The sequence below is a fragment of the Hippocampus zosterae genome, chromosome 9 (assembly GCF_025434085.1).
Source record: "Hippocampus zosterae strain Florida chromosome 9, ASM2543408v3, whole genome shotgun sequence".
NCBI classification, from domain to species: domain Eukaryota; kingdom Metazoa; phylum Chordata; class Actinopteri; order Syngnathiformes; family Syngnathidae; genus Hippocampus; species Hippocampus zosterae.
In genome coordinates, this window is record NC_067459.1 from 4166036 (window position 1) to 4181177 (window position 15142).

Here is a 15142-nt window from a genome sequence, read left to right on the forward strand (position 1 = left end):
ACAGGTAGTTGTTGGGGTACATACTGAACCGGTTGCCAGCCAATCGCAGGGCACCCACAGACGAACAACCAAACACGCTCACACTCACACATAGGGACAATTTGGAGTGCCCAAATGTTTTTGTAATCGACTGTGAGGCCGACGAACTAACCAGTCCATCACAGGGGCACCCACTGCTACTAATTCTTCTTCTTCTTATTATTATTATTATTACTATATGTTTTATGCAAGAATATCAATAAAGTGCACAAACTCAGCTGTACATGCCTTGTATTGCTATATGCTTCGCATAAAAAATCGGCTGAAATGTCATCCTGTCTTTTCAAAACACCCCAGCATTAAGAAAGTGCATTTTACCAAGGAGATCAATAAAATCTTGTTTCAGGATCTCCGATTGCTGCTTCACAACACTCAGGTCTCCTTTGTGTATGATAACAGATCTCACTCGAGCGACTTAGATTTTCTCAGAGATAACTGACACGGTGTCATTGGTAACATACTTCGGTGTTCTGACTGCAAACCTGTTTTACATAATTTGCAGACCTGTCATACTATGCAGCAAGATGAACGGAAGTTCTGGCATGCCAGACTTTCATCGTCATCATTGAGTATGTCACACTCCGTGGATTACGACATGTCTGAAAACTCAAAATCGGATACGAGACTCTATGCTTGAGACATGCCTGATGGCTCAAAATGGGGCTACATTTGTGCAGTCTGACATGCGTTTTACGGCATCTTCGATTGGCTAGGCCTGGCAGTTAATTTATAACACGAAATACAATAATGGAAAATAATAGGCACATTTACGTGTGAAAAGCCATGGTAATTAAACAATATTTTTTCAATATTTGAATGAAATCTCACCCCTTTACTGGGTTAACAAACAACACGATAAATCCACAAGATCTACAGTATGTGGACTATAATAGTCATACGGTGAAAGAGAGCGTAAGCAGTGAGCACTACAAAATTCCTTGTTAATATCTAAAGGTGAACCCGTCTATGCGTTTCATTCTGTTCATTATCTGCAATCGAACACGGGTTTGAGCAACCAATAAAAAGTTCCAAAAACAGATCGAAATGGCTTTTACTTTGTAAAACAGAATCCACAGGAAGTGTCCTTTTCTTATCGACGTTAACTTGCTCTGTGCTAAAATCGACCAGACGGGGATGGAAAGAAAGGAGGGATGCCAAGAAAAGGAAAGGGTGGGAGCGACAAGCGGAAAGCGCGACAGTAGAATTTGGCACCACAGAGAATTGGACAGTTATAAAATTGTGTTCATCTGAAAGACGATTTTTGGTTATTTGACGCGTCGTTACATCTGCTCAAAATTGAGCATCCACTATTGCTGCTGCTGCCATTGGGAAACATCGGTGGGGTTCAAGGTAAGTAAATAAACGCCATGCCTCCATGCATACGCATTCATCTTATTTATAACGTCTAAAGCCCACATTTTGCACCAGCGAAGGTGTGGAGGCTTTGTTTTTGCATTTGCAGTAGGAGAATCTGAAATGTGCTGAGTTTGACGCAGTCAGCGTCACACTCGGGCAGAACCATCACAGCATTAGTTTTTTTTCCTCAGTAAAAAACGCGTTTATGGTCCAATGGGTGTTGCTGAACGCCGTCTCAAACTTAAAAACTAAACAAAAAAGTTAATGCACGCATGCCCATATAGACAATGCAGATCAGCTAAATGTAACGTGTCCAATTGAGAAACCTGATTGATGGGACATGATTCGTACTGTAATAATTTGCCGTTATTTTCTATTAATAACTCTGGTGGAGAACTATTTGGCAGTAACCTAGCAAAACAAATTCCTGATCCAACAGACCTGTTTGAAGTGGATAGATACGTAGAAAAAAACTCCTCCACGATGTTCCTTACTGCAGTAAAACAAGAAGTATCAAATATTATAAAAACTTTTAAAAATAAAAAGTCAACTGATTGCTTTAATATTGATATGACAATAATCAAGCAGATTATAGAATATGTAGTGCGACCTTTCACACACATATGCAACCTGTCATTCAAAGCTGGTATCTTTCCATCAAAAATGAAAATTGATAAAGTTATTCCAATCTATAAAAGTGGAGAAAAACATCTGTTTACAAATTATAGACCAATATCACTACTACCACAATTTTCAAAAATATTAGAAAAACTATTTTCTCGCAGACTTGATAGTTTTATACAAAAGCATGCGCTGTTAAGTGAGAATCAATATGGCTTCAGAGAAAAACGGACCACCTCAATGGCAGTTATGGAGTTTGTGGAAGCAATAGCCACTAATATAGACAACAAAGAATTTACTGTTGGGGTTTTCCTAGATCTAAAAAAAGCTTTTGACACAATAGATCACAGTACAGTATATTATTGAAAAAACTAGAAAGATATGGCATTAGAGGTGTAGCTTATAAATGGATAAAAAGTTATTTAGAAAACAGATATCAGTACGTGCAACTCAACAATAAAAAAACGAATCAACTGAAAATCACTCACGGAGTACCTCAGGGGTCAGTGCTTGGTCCAAAACTATTCATCTTATATATAAATGATATCTGCAAGGTCTCAAAACTATTTAAATGTGTCCTATTTGCTGATGAGACAACTTTCTACTGTTCTGGAATAAATCTGAAACAGCTCCTGACAACCGTAGAAAACGAATTAAACAAATTAAAAAACTGGTTCGACAGAAATAAATTGTCACTTAACCTGAAAAAATCGAAGTCAATTGTTTTTGGCACAAGACCAATCAAACACCAAGCTAAAATTATGGTAAACTCAGTTGAAATAGAAAGAGCGTATGAAACCAAGTTTCTCGGATTAGTAATAGACTCAAAACGATGTTGGAAACCACATATCGATAACGTAAAAAGAAAAATAGCCAAGACCGTAGGGATCCTCTACAAAACCAAGGAAGTGCTAAATAAGAGATCCTTGTACACATTATACACTTCATTATTATTACCATACATGACCTACTGTGTGGAAATATGGGGAAATGCCTGCAAAACAAACACACTCCCTAATCTCAAACTACAAAAAAAAGCAATTCGAATTATTAATAGATCAAAATATACGGAACCCACAAATCCACTATTTATTAAATTAAATACGTTGAAATTTTATGACCTGGTTGACTTTAAAATCGCCCAATTAATGTACAAAGCGCACAATAACCTGCTCTGCCAAAACATTCAGAAGTTTTTTGAAATTCGAGAAAGCAACTATGAATTAAGTGGTACCAACTTATTCAAAAAACTCAAAACAAGAACAAACATCAAGCAAAGAAGTGTATCTAGCAAAGGTGTTAATCTGTGGAATAATCTCGAAACGGACCTAAAAATGAGTAAATCGCTTGCTGAGTTCAAAAACAAATTAAAAAAAATAGTACAAACAACCTACACCAATCAGAGTTAAAATGATAAATTCTAAACATTAAATATAATGATAAATCAGAACTAAGTTGATAAATAGAGAAAGGTATTGCAATATCCATTATGAATACAAGAGAAAATTGACACAAGAGTGCCAGGGTGAGGATGTATATAATCCCGATACAAACCAAAAGTTGTGAAAATATCACGGTTAAGGGTAAAGTATGAGCCTTAATGGAGACTTCTTATTACTTTTTCTTTTCTGATTGATATAAAAATTATTTAGTAGATATAAACACATAACGGGGTAGGACTAGATACGTTTTTTTACTTCATCCTACTCCCTTGAACATAATAACTGTGTTGAATGAAGACTGATTTCTTTCTTTTACTTTTTTATCTACCTTATTTTCTGTCAAATTATTACTGTATATGTTTTATGTTCAATAAACAAACCAAACCAAACCAAACCAAACCAAAGATTATAATGAACCAATGTTATTTATGGCGAAGCACGTTTGGGGAGAAATTATCTTCTGCTTTAAATCAGTTTTCAACAGGTCACTGATCATATCATATTTATATACGGGTCATTCCATCTGATATTAACTTTTGAGTGGCTCCCTTTTTTAATTTGACAACAGTTCTTAAAACAACAACAACATCAACATAAAAGACCCAGGACCTCAAGCCGGCAATAAAAAAAACAGTTTTTAAACTCATGGACTCTGTTAATTTGATGTAACCTTTAAATCTCATGTTGACAAAATCCTATTCTTAAACTGTGGTTATTTGTGAGCCACCCTTCATGTCTTGATTAAGGTACAGGTGTCCGGCACTGATAAATTGGGGAACACACATTCTACATGTTTTCACTTTGATGTCTGCTCATAAATTGAAAATGCTTTAAATCAAGCAATTCAGTTAGTTTGACATGCACTCTTTGTTACAACATTGTATCATAATTATGATGATTTGACTAATATTTTTGCATTCAGCAATCAGCAATAAATACAGAGCTGAACAAAGGCATGAATCAACTAAGCACATGCTTAGGGCCAAGAGACCCGAACCTCAAGATTAATTAACATTCAACAAAGGTTCATGACTGGAAAGGCCTTTCTCCTCTGGAGTCAGAAATAAAAGTACTGTAATATTTGGACTACCGTGCACACTTGATGAATTAATTTGTACATATATTGTTCTACACATTATTACATTACATACTTTCAAAGAATGGGGTCACAAAGAATTTTCTGTTTTTGTATTTGGTGTTTTTTTTTTTTTTACAACTTTTGCTGTATTTACCTTGCACACCGGTAGACGTCCCCCCCCCCCCCCCCCCGTGCCCCTCCCAAAACCTTTCTCAGTCAACCAAATTAGAAGACGTACATTTTCAGTCTTCCTCAACACACAGCACTGCAGCCTTTGGAAATCTATTTGTCACGTTTGTGAGACGGGCAGGGGATTTCGCTCCATGGCCAGAGTTGCCAGTTGTGGTGGAAATCGATAGCCAAACAAACAACAGAGATACGGGCATAAATAAAATTTATTATTATTATTATTATTATCACTTTGCAGAGATGACTGTATTTATGGCACTTGTTCCCTTTGTTCATTCATCTCAACTCAAGATTCTTATTTTCACTCTCAATTTCTCTCGAAACAGCTGTGCCCCACTACGCACGCCAACTTTCACATTTCTTTCTCTCCGGTGGCCTGCCCCTCTCATGCTTGCGCAATCTATAAATACTGTTGACTTGACTTGACAAATGGCTGATGAGTAATCAGTCTGAGGGCGGAGTCAGGCAGTTTGGTAATCACATTGTGAACAACACAGTGGTTAAATCTCTTGGTGACTTGAAAGTCAAAATTCAAAATACAGTGAAACTCCTCTACAATGAAATCATGTTTGCAGCAAGAAAATTTTCACAACAGGGGGTTTTTGACTGTAGCGAGTTTGATCTCAGATGTAAACACACACACACACACAAACACATGTGTCCACGCACACACAAATGTTTGTGTACTCTATTTTTATTCCAACAGTGCATAAGTATGAGCACACACTTATTTGACACTTCATATTGTCAGTGTAGAAAGAAAAAAAGGGAAAGAAATTGCGAAATTCACAATCAGCATTCACTTTCACTTACATCAATTTCTTAGATAATGTCTTTTATTTTGCTTCCTCTGTCTTTCATTTTGATCACTTTTACGCTGTAGCCATTTTAGCAATGCAGCGTTCATGCTGCGTCTGAATCTAACAATAACAGATACTTCCTGGACCCGGTGGCTCTTCTTTCCACAATCTCATTATCTCTAACTCGACCTCCCCTCGATCGCTACCCAAGACAACGTTGCTCGCTGATGTCATGCAATGAACTTTTAAGCCAGCTACGTGACACTTCGTAGTCCTCGATGGCCATCATTAGCGCGATGCAACTCACCTTCTCTCTAATTAGCGCTCCAGTTAGCATAAGGTTTTTAGCATGATAACAAGTAAAGCATTCCAGGAAACGTTCGTTTTATTTGAATGTCCGTCGAGCCATAAGCAATTTACTCTGAACAGCTAATCGGATGCATTCCACTCTATCTTCCACGGATCTAGCTACCGTATCTACTCTACACACACAGACAGTGAGGTCCCTCTTGGTCAATCAGAGGCCAGGATGATGCTCGGTAAGCCAATGGCAGAGTAGCTATGAATAGGTATGTTGCGTTCAGTAAACTCGAAGCTGTGACCGAAATAAAAATCGCTCACAATGTAAACCAGAGTGGTGGTTGTGTTGCCGTTTCCAAACGAAGCATTAGAGGTTGCTGTTTGATTAGACTTCGTTGTAGTGAATCTCTTCGCGAGGCTAGAGCAGAGAAAATGATTTCGTATAACGCAACAGGGGTTTTTTCATCATATGGGGGGCAGGAGAATGGGAATGGTGTTAATGCATTGAAGATTGTTTCACATTAGGGGATATTTTCGCCCATGTAGGTTTCGTTCTAGAGGATTTCACTGTAATATCGCATCACATTCAAAGCAGCAGGTTTCCAAAGCGTGGGAGAAAAAAAAGTAGTACGGTATCATCCACAAAATACAGAATGAGCCCAAAATAGAAGATACACCTTCATTTCAATTTTGGCCTTCATTAAAACATGTTTCAAAGACCGTATTTTCCGCACTAAAAGGCACACCTAATAGCCTTCCATTTCTTAAAAGCTCACAGCTCGCTTTAAAATCTGATGTGCCGTGTTTATGGTCTTAACGGTAACATGCCAACCCCAAAATGGCTCCTTGCTGGAGACATGCTTACAACGCAGAGTTCAAACTTAAGTCAAGTGTTCCACACCTGTTTAATATTTCAATGGCAGGAAAAACAAAATAATATTTCATAGAAGTTCAAGTTCATTGTTGTTTTTTTCCTTTTTAACTGCAGATATCTCTGCCCCAATTATAAAATGACATAGGTGCCAAAATTTGCATGTCTTGCAAATTGACATCCCTAATTTCAGGTCAATCAAAACAAGTAATGATGAATTTATTGGAGCACGTTACCTGAAAAAAAGAATGATAGCGCTTGCTCGGAACTCCCGGTTCAAGTTGACGGCTAAGTCTCATGCCCACAAACAGCCGAGCCTTCCTCCAGTGGTTATGTATGTCAATGCACTTGTTCTACGCATTGCGCCAATGGAGTGCAACACTGCCACATGCTGGCAGTGACGCGGTGTATTCTGGACGTGCAGTTTGAATCGGTTTTCTGGCTGGAAGAATGACTTTCACACTCATTCATTCAATATATTACACTGTTTGACATCAGAATGTGCAGTACATCCATCCATCCATCTGTTTTTAATCCTCGTGGGCATGCTGGAGCCTATCCCAGCTGCCTTCGGGCAGTGGATGCCATCCACCCTGAACTGGTTGCAAGCCAGTCACAGGGCATATACTGTATAGACAAACAACCATTCGTGCTCACAATCACAATCAAGGACAAATTTTGAGTGTTCAATCAGCCTATCATGCATGTTTTTGGAATGTGGGAGGAAACTAGAGTACCCGGAGAAAACCTGCACAGGCATGGGGAGAGCATGCAAACTCCACACAGGGAGGCCACAGCCGCAGTCGACCAATGTCCCATACATGTGCAGTTACTGTGACGTACTGCACGAGTAATTGGCAAAGTACTGAGGAAGCACCAAGGTTTACGATATCAGGCCAACAACTGTCTGCTTCAATTGAGGTGTGTGTGTTTGCTTGAAGCACAAAGGAAGCCATGACCCAGGTGACTCTCGCAGCTGCTGTTCCCATGCATTAGAACAGGGAATATGTAAATTCAGCTATTTTTATGATGAAATCACACAAATTATTATTAGGTAAATCTATGTAAAGCACAGCCCATAGTACTAAAATATGGACAAAATGAAATTTTATACTAAATTGTTGTTTTTATCATCTTCACTTGCAGGAGAAAGGAAAGAACACCAGGGACTAGCAATGAAGCACTGCCTCCCTTGCCTACCCTGACCTCTAGTCCCTGCTATATATACATACAAAATATACTGTTTGTGTATACATGTGTATAGAGAGATAGATAGATACTGGGGGTGTGCATCTCTCCAATGAAAGAGGATTTGACCTCGATATATGTGGTGTAGTATGATTCAAGGACTGTACGTTTTAAAGTGGTTTGATTCAATTCAATTCGATCTGATCATATCTTTCAAATTGAAGCCAATGTTCCGTTTCAAATCAGTTTTTGTTACACTCTGAATATATACAGTATATCAGTGAAACTTCAAGTTACTAACTTAATTGTTGTCCATTTCTATATAAATTCATTGGTTCTTCTGTGTGTGCCCTGCGATTGGCTGGCAACCAGTTCAGGGTGTCCCTTGCCTACTGCCCGAAGACAACTGGGATAGGCTGCAGCACCCCTAGCAACCCTTGTGAGGATAAGCGGATTGGAAAATGGATGGATGGATAGATGGATTTTGGCAAACCGCTCCAAGGAAACCTTTCTTCTGTTAAAAAAAAAAAAATCAAAAAGTGGGACGCCGCATTATCATTTAAAAAATGAAAGGGGCCATTGCTGAACATTGGCAGTAATGTAATGTTTGTTTGTAAATATGACATGTGATGCCAGCACTAAAACACCCACCCCCCCAAATACTCAGTTGTGATTAGGACTCCAGTCTCAAATACCGCATCTGACCCCTCTGTCCATGTTCCATGTTCAGCTGTACTAAATTCTTTTGAAAATGTGTCCGTGGCGCTTTTGGAGGATGTAGTTCGCCAGACGAAGCCATCTGGCTCACTTTGCGACTCTCTTCCCCCACACTTCATTCAGGAGTTTCTCCCGAGTGTTGGCGCATCGGTCTTGGATATCATCAACAGCAGCCTTTCTTCTGGTGTAGTTCCCCAACAGTTTAAACATGCTGTGGTCCAACCCTTGATCAAGAAACCTGTTCTTGATCCAGATGTGCTGTCAAGTTACTCTGGCATCCCTTCACTTATTTTCAAGATCCTCCTCTTTGTTTTCAAATCTCTGAATAATCTCGCGCCACCTTACCTCTCTGAGCTCATCCGCCCCTACCACTTGCCCGGTGCCACAGGTCTGTGGACCAGACTTTGTTAGAAGTACTAAGAACTAAACTGAGGCTCAGAGGGGATCGAGCCTTTTCTGTTGCTGGTCCCTCTCTCTGGAATGACCTCCCACTGAACATTCGGCAAGCCTCCTCGCTGCCCATCTTCAAAGCCCTCCTCAAAACTCACTTTGGCGTTCGATTCAGCATGACTTAGATTTGTTCTTGATTTTACTGTCTGGTGCTTTCTCCCGCCTTTATTACCGATTTGTCTTACTGTTTATTGTGCATGTTAAATCGCTCCATGTACAGCACTTTGTATGCAGCGATGGCTGTTTGAAAGTGCTCTATAAAAGCTGTTGACTTGACTTGACTTATTTATAATGGGGGCAGTGGGGTGTGGGCGACTATTCACAGTTACCTGCTTCCCCACTACCGTATTTTTCGCACCAGTAGGCAGACTGGATTATGAGGGGTTTTCATATATTCCACGCACTGGACTATAAGGCGCAATCTACAATGCATCCACTAGATGGAGCTACAGGTACGTCTTTGTCCGTCTCCGTGCCTTCTCTTCTTTCGTTAGACTCGAGAGGCGCTCATGACCACCTCCAAAAAACGTAAATTAACAATTACTTCAATGAAACTACGAAAATTAAAAATACAGTAATGCATCAAAACAGAAAATCATAAAATAAATTCTATATTCCCCCTACAAAATTTATTTTGGCATTTCCTTGAGCGTAGATGCAACAGAACGATCAGATGTCAGTAATTTAGAGGATTTTATTTATTGCTTTGTTGTGTACTGTATTCACAAATGAGGAAATCCCCAAATAAATTCTGTAGTTGGGCTATAGAATTTATTTTGTGATTTCCTTGTTTGATTTTCTGTTTTGATGCATTATTTTCAATTTTCGTTGTTTCATTGAAGGAATCGTCAATTTACATTTTTCCAAGACGGTCATGAACGCCTCTCGAGTCGAGCGGAAGAAGAGAAGGCACGGAGACGGACAAAGACATACCTGTATTTGTTGAGACTGTGAAAACCATTAATAAAGTGTGCGTTTAAAAAAACAACAACACCACAGCTCTCCTTTTTACTTATTTAATAAAGCAGCAACACAGTTCGCCGAACCAACAGGAAGTTATAACATTGCCAGCATGTCTCCAGCAAGGAGCCATGCTGATTTTAAGGCGCGCCGTGAGCTTTTAAGAAAACGGAAGACTTTTTGGTGCGCCTTATAGTGCGGAAAATATGGTTATTTATACCCCAAATCTTAAATCATGAATTATCCAAGTCTGATTACCTCCAATCCTCTTCCATCAAGAAATGACTTAAATAGAACTTGACACAATCACACCCACCTATAATACATATACACACATTCATTTATTGCATTCAACTAATACTTTTGTTCTCTTTTTAGGCATAAACGGGACCCACTGATGAAACACTGTCAGAAGACTTAGACGGCACCTAATCTCTTCATGAAGTGGATCAAGATGATGGAGCCTTTTTTGACCCTACTAGTCCTCGGGTCACTTACACTCAAAGCTTTTGGCAAGTTCATTCAATCACACACGTGCACATCCTGTTCACACACGCTTTTGTTCCAAATTTCTTTAATGGGCTGTATGTTTATGCATACATATTGTAGATAAAGGTCAATCGTCAGGGGTACATATGACTATGACAGGGAAAGCAAGGGAGTTAGCTGACATGCCCATTAGGAGAAAGGCGGCCTGGTGGTCCAGTGGTGAGCGTGTCGACCTCACAGTGCAGAGGTACCATGTTCAATTCCATCTCCGGCCTCCCTGTATGGAGTTTGCATGTTCTCCCCGGGCCTGCGTGGGTTTCCTCCGGGTACTTCTCCCACATTCCAGGCTGATTGATCACTCAAAATTGTCCCTTGGTGTGAGTGTGAGCGTGGATGGTTGTTGGTCTCTGTGTGCCCTGCGATTGGCTCAGGGTGTTCCCCGCCTACTGCTCGAAGACAGCTGGGATAGGTTCCAGCACCCCCCACGACCCTTGTGAGGATAAGCGGATCAGAAAATAGATGGATGGATGGAAATATTGTGAGTCCAGGAGACCAGGTGGAAAAGCAGTAAGAGGAGACGTTCAAGTTTCCTGTCATAGTCCCAACATTGAAAGTCCCCACTTTCTTGGTCGTTTGCAACCCAAACCAACGATAGAGTTTCTGTTGGTGGGGTGTGCCTCCAGTTTGGAGAATAAACTCAGGCTGGTCTGTCCTCACCAAGCCTTGTTGCATGAATTGATGAAGACTTTTCAGATGAGAGGAGAAAAATCTTCAAAGACAAACGGAGCAATCCAGTTGCGATTGATTCGATGCCGTGAGAAAGAAATGACCTGGGTGAATGAGAAAATCCACCAGTACATCTTCTCATCCAATAGTCAGTCAAGCACCAAGGGATGAACATGTGGTTAAGGCTTCCTTAAACTGCATCCATAACAAGCAAATGTACTCTACCCTGCATCAGGAGGCCAAAAGTTACTCGGTAAACTTATGAGAGCAAGACATGTCAAGAGAAGAAAGTACGTGGCCCGCAAAAGCAATCCATGTGTCAACTTCCTTGATCCTTGCTAAAGTCTCTGCTGAGATGTAAAATTAGGATTGTGTAATAAATAAGGTTGACATTTTGTTCATCATTTTGTTACCCTGTTTACACTCACTTGAACAATAATCAAACAAACAACAACCAAATAGCTGTTGATAAGCTGCATCACAAGGACGCAGTGACAGGTTCGACGAAGGCTTAAGTGACAGCCGAAAACCTAAAACAAACAGATAGTTGACTTGAGTGATGACAAAACTAGTAATCCATCAATTTGTTGTGTACAAGTTATAACACAATGAGCTGATTAAGTAAGTGGCCCTCGACAAAACTCAGTTTGACACCCCTGCTATAGAGCATAATAAAAAAGGAGACTATGGAGAAACTCATGCTGTGAAAGCTTTGGAAACCATCACTGGGAAATAATGTAAAAGTTTGGTGTTGTTAGTGAATCACAGGCTAGATGCATCTTTTGCCTCATCCAGCCAATTACCATTATAGGCCTAATTCTTATGTGCCTTAACAGGATTGTGAGACTTTTTTCTACCATTTTGTGTGTGCGTGTGTGTGTGTGTGTGTGTGTGTGTGTGTGTGTGTGCGTGTGTGCGTGCATGCATGCATCTATTTGCAGGTGGAGAAGTGTGTGTCTCTGGTCATGATAGCGGGCCAGTCTTTGAAGAACAACCAAGCAGTTTAATTTATCCAGAAGGGCTGAGTGAAGGGAAGGTAGTTCTCAGCTGTCAGGCCAGGGCAAGTCCAGCTGCTTCCTACAGGTGGGTAATACAGTTTCAGTCAAGCCGACAGTATTGTCTTGGTTTTGACTCATGTTCACACTCAATACTCTGCAAAGTTATGTAACCCCAAGTACGACTTCCTGCTGTTTGATTTCAGTGAAGAAATCTCCCAAGAACCATAATTAAAATGGCCGATAAGTGAAATCCGCGTAGTAGGATTGGAAAAAAAAAAGCAAAAAAATGTTAGAAGGACAAAATTTCAAATGTGCTGTATGTTTCACATACAGCACACTTGACAATAAACTTGTACTTGGTACTTGATTGTCAGCTTTATTTTTTTACAGTTAGTATACAATCCTGAACAATGTGTACAATGCAGAGGCGATTGCTCTAAGACTGCAAGGGAAGCTCAGCTTCCCTAAAATGTCAAAAAGTAAGTGATCAAATCTACGTGTGTATGTACAATTATGTGGACTTGTCATTGATTAAATATGCGCGACACCGCGCTCAGCTTTTGTTCCGAATCAGCTTTTTATTACTGGTTACGACGCGACTCTCTTCTCGTTCATTCCTGCAGCTTCACTGCTTTAAATTGTGTGGCCGCTGAGCGTCAACCGCATGGACGCTAGGCGTCTAGAGAGTTCCTAGTAGGTCGAAGCACTGAGCTTCATTTTCATTTTCAGAACCGCTTTAACCTCACTAGGGTTGTGGGGGTGGGGGGTGCTGGAGCCTATCCCAGCTGTCTTCGGGCAGTAGGCGGGGGACACCCTGAATCGGTTGCCAGCTAATCGCAGGGCACACAGAGACAAACAACCATCCACGCCCACACTCATCCCTAGGGACAATTTAGAGTGTTCAGTCAGACTGCCATGCATGTTTTTTGGAATGTGGGAGGAAACCGGAGAAAACCCACGCAGGCCCGGGGAGAACATGCAAACTCCACGCAGGGAGGCCGGAGCTGGAATTGAACCCGGTACCTCTGCACTGTGAAGCTGACGTGCTAACTGCTGGACTACCGGCCGCCTATGCTGAGCTTTTCTGCATGATAATCGGATGATCTCTCTGAGGCTGAATCTCTTTTTGATTGACAGCAAAATGAGCCAGTCACCAATCTTATGGTAAAGGCATCCTTTTCCTTTTTTTGAAAAGGAACGGAGAGTAGAATTCACGTATAAATAAACGGACAAATTTTATGATGTAGGCCGAAATTCAGCTTCACCTCCTTGACAGACCAGCACCCGCCACTGATACAATGAAACCAAAGACCAAAAATTTACAAAGGTAAATTTGGCAAGTTGTGATTGTGAGCGTGGATGGTTGTTCGTCTCTGTGTGCCCTGCGATTGGCTGGCAACTGATCCAGGGTGTCCCCCGCCTACTGCCCGAAGACGGCTGGGATAGGCTCCAGCACCCCCCGCGACCCTAGTGAGGATTAAGCGCTTCAGAAAATGGATGGATGGATGGATGTACAGAGACGAGGTGCGGAGACTGTTCAGTTGGTCAGTCCCTTAGCCAATCAGGATGCAGAACACAATTCACTGTTTTAAAAAAAAACATTCAAAAACTGCACAAAAAAAAATCTGTGAAACAGCAAAGCCGCGGAAGGTGAACCGCGTTATAGCAAGGGATTACTGTCATGAAAAAAATAAAGATATGGTCTAAGAGGGGTGGCATATAAATGAAATGAATAAAAAGTTACCTAGGTTATGGAAATCAGCATGTGCAGTTAAACACACAGTTAAAATTGGACCTGTTCAAGATCCTAAATTTATATCTCTATCCATCTCTCTCTCTCTCTCTCTCTCTCTCTCTCTCTCTCTCTCTCTCTCTCTCATCTATGTATGTATGTACAGTATGTATATTGCATGGGACCTTTTATTTAAACTATTCTTGTGTGGCTTTTTCTTTTTAACATGCAGGTGGTTGGTGAATGGTACTGAGGTCCCGCTGGGTTTAGACCTCCGTTATACTCTGGTTGCTGGCAACTTGGTGATCAGTAGACCCGAGTCTGGTCGAGACACGGGTTCTTATCAGTGTCTTGCCATCAACCGCTGTGGAACTATCATCAGCAGCGCAGCAAACCTGAAATTTGGCTGTAAGTAAAGTTACAGTTCTCTACACTCACCAAAATAAATGTCAGTAGTTCTTAATCAGTTGTCTGCGCAATTCATCCGATTTGTCTTTTGAATGAGTTTCATATGTAAATAAATCAATTGAACAATTGTAAAGCAAACAAAGTAAAAAGAAATCCAGTCATCTCAATATGTCACAAAAAATAAAAAAAAGATGTGTTAATGAATGTCTGATATAAGAAATGGTAAAGTAAACCTTCTTAAGTCCCATCTTTTATTAGTGAATATGACCAAGGGCTGGATGATTAATCGTAACTTATATCAAGTCAAGTCAAAACATTTTGGCTCGCCCTTAATCAAAAAACAGTCCCATTGTTGCCAAATGTGCTTCCGTTTTTAAGCTCCATGAACACCATTTGGAGTGGGTGTGAACATTTTTAAAATGGGACCCAATAACTTCCTGAAGAACATACTTTTTTCATGCATGCAAATGTTGCACGTTAACATTAGTTCTGTTCATCGAAAGTATCAGTTACAGCGCTGCCTCTAAATTCTGGCATTTTGCCCTTGTGCATGTTTCTATTCTCTTTTTCCTGATTTGATCCAAAACATAATCCTTGAATTCAAATGTGATCATCTTCGGAACTCCCTGATACATTGCTACTTGTCTGATACTGATGGGGTTCCAAGTTTGCATGGATTGCACAAAAAGTATTTTCTATCAAAAACAAAAGGCATAGTATCTTGAAAAATCATGATTTGGCCCATTTGTTTCATTTTATTTTTATGACTTTTGGGAAT

At 40.3% G+C, this 15142-nt stretch overlaps 1 protein-coding gene across 1 annotated transcript in view; it reads left to right on the forward strand.

Annotated features, from left to right (window-relative positions):
- Positions 1-1129: 1129 nt before the first annotated feature.
- The window catches only part of cntn2 (contactin 2), a 46236-nt gene continuing 32223 nt past the window's right edge, over positions 1130-15142 (forward strand). Inside the window, exons 1-4 of the mRNA XM_052075078.1 lie at positions 1130-1389; positions 10390-10523; positions 12168-12309; positions 14189-14364. Coding sequence (XP_051931038.1) covers positions 10451-10523; positions 12168-12309; positions 14189-14364 — 391 coding nt within the window. The 5' untranslated portion in view covers positions 1130-1389; positions 10390-10450. The remainder of the gene's footprint in view (positions 1390-10389; positions 10524-12167; positions 12310-14188; positions 14365-15142) is intronic.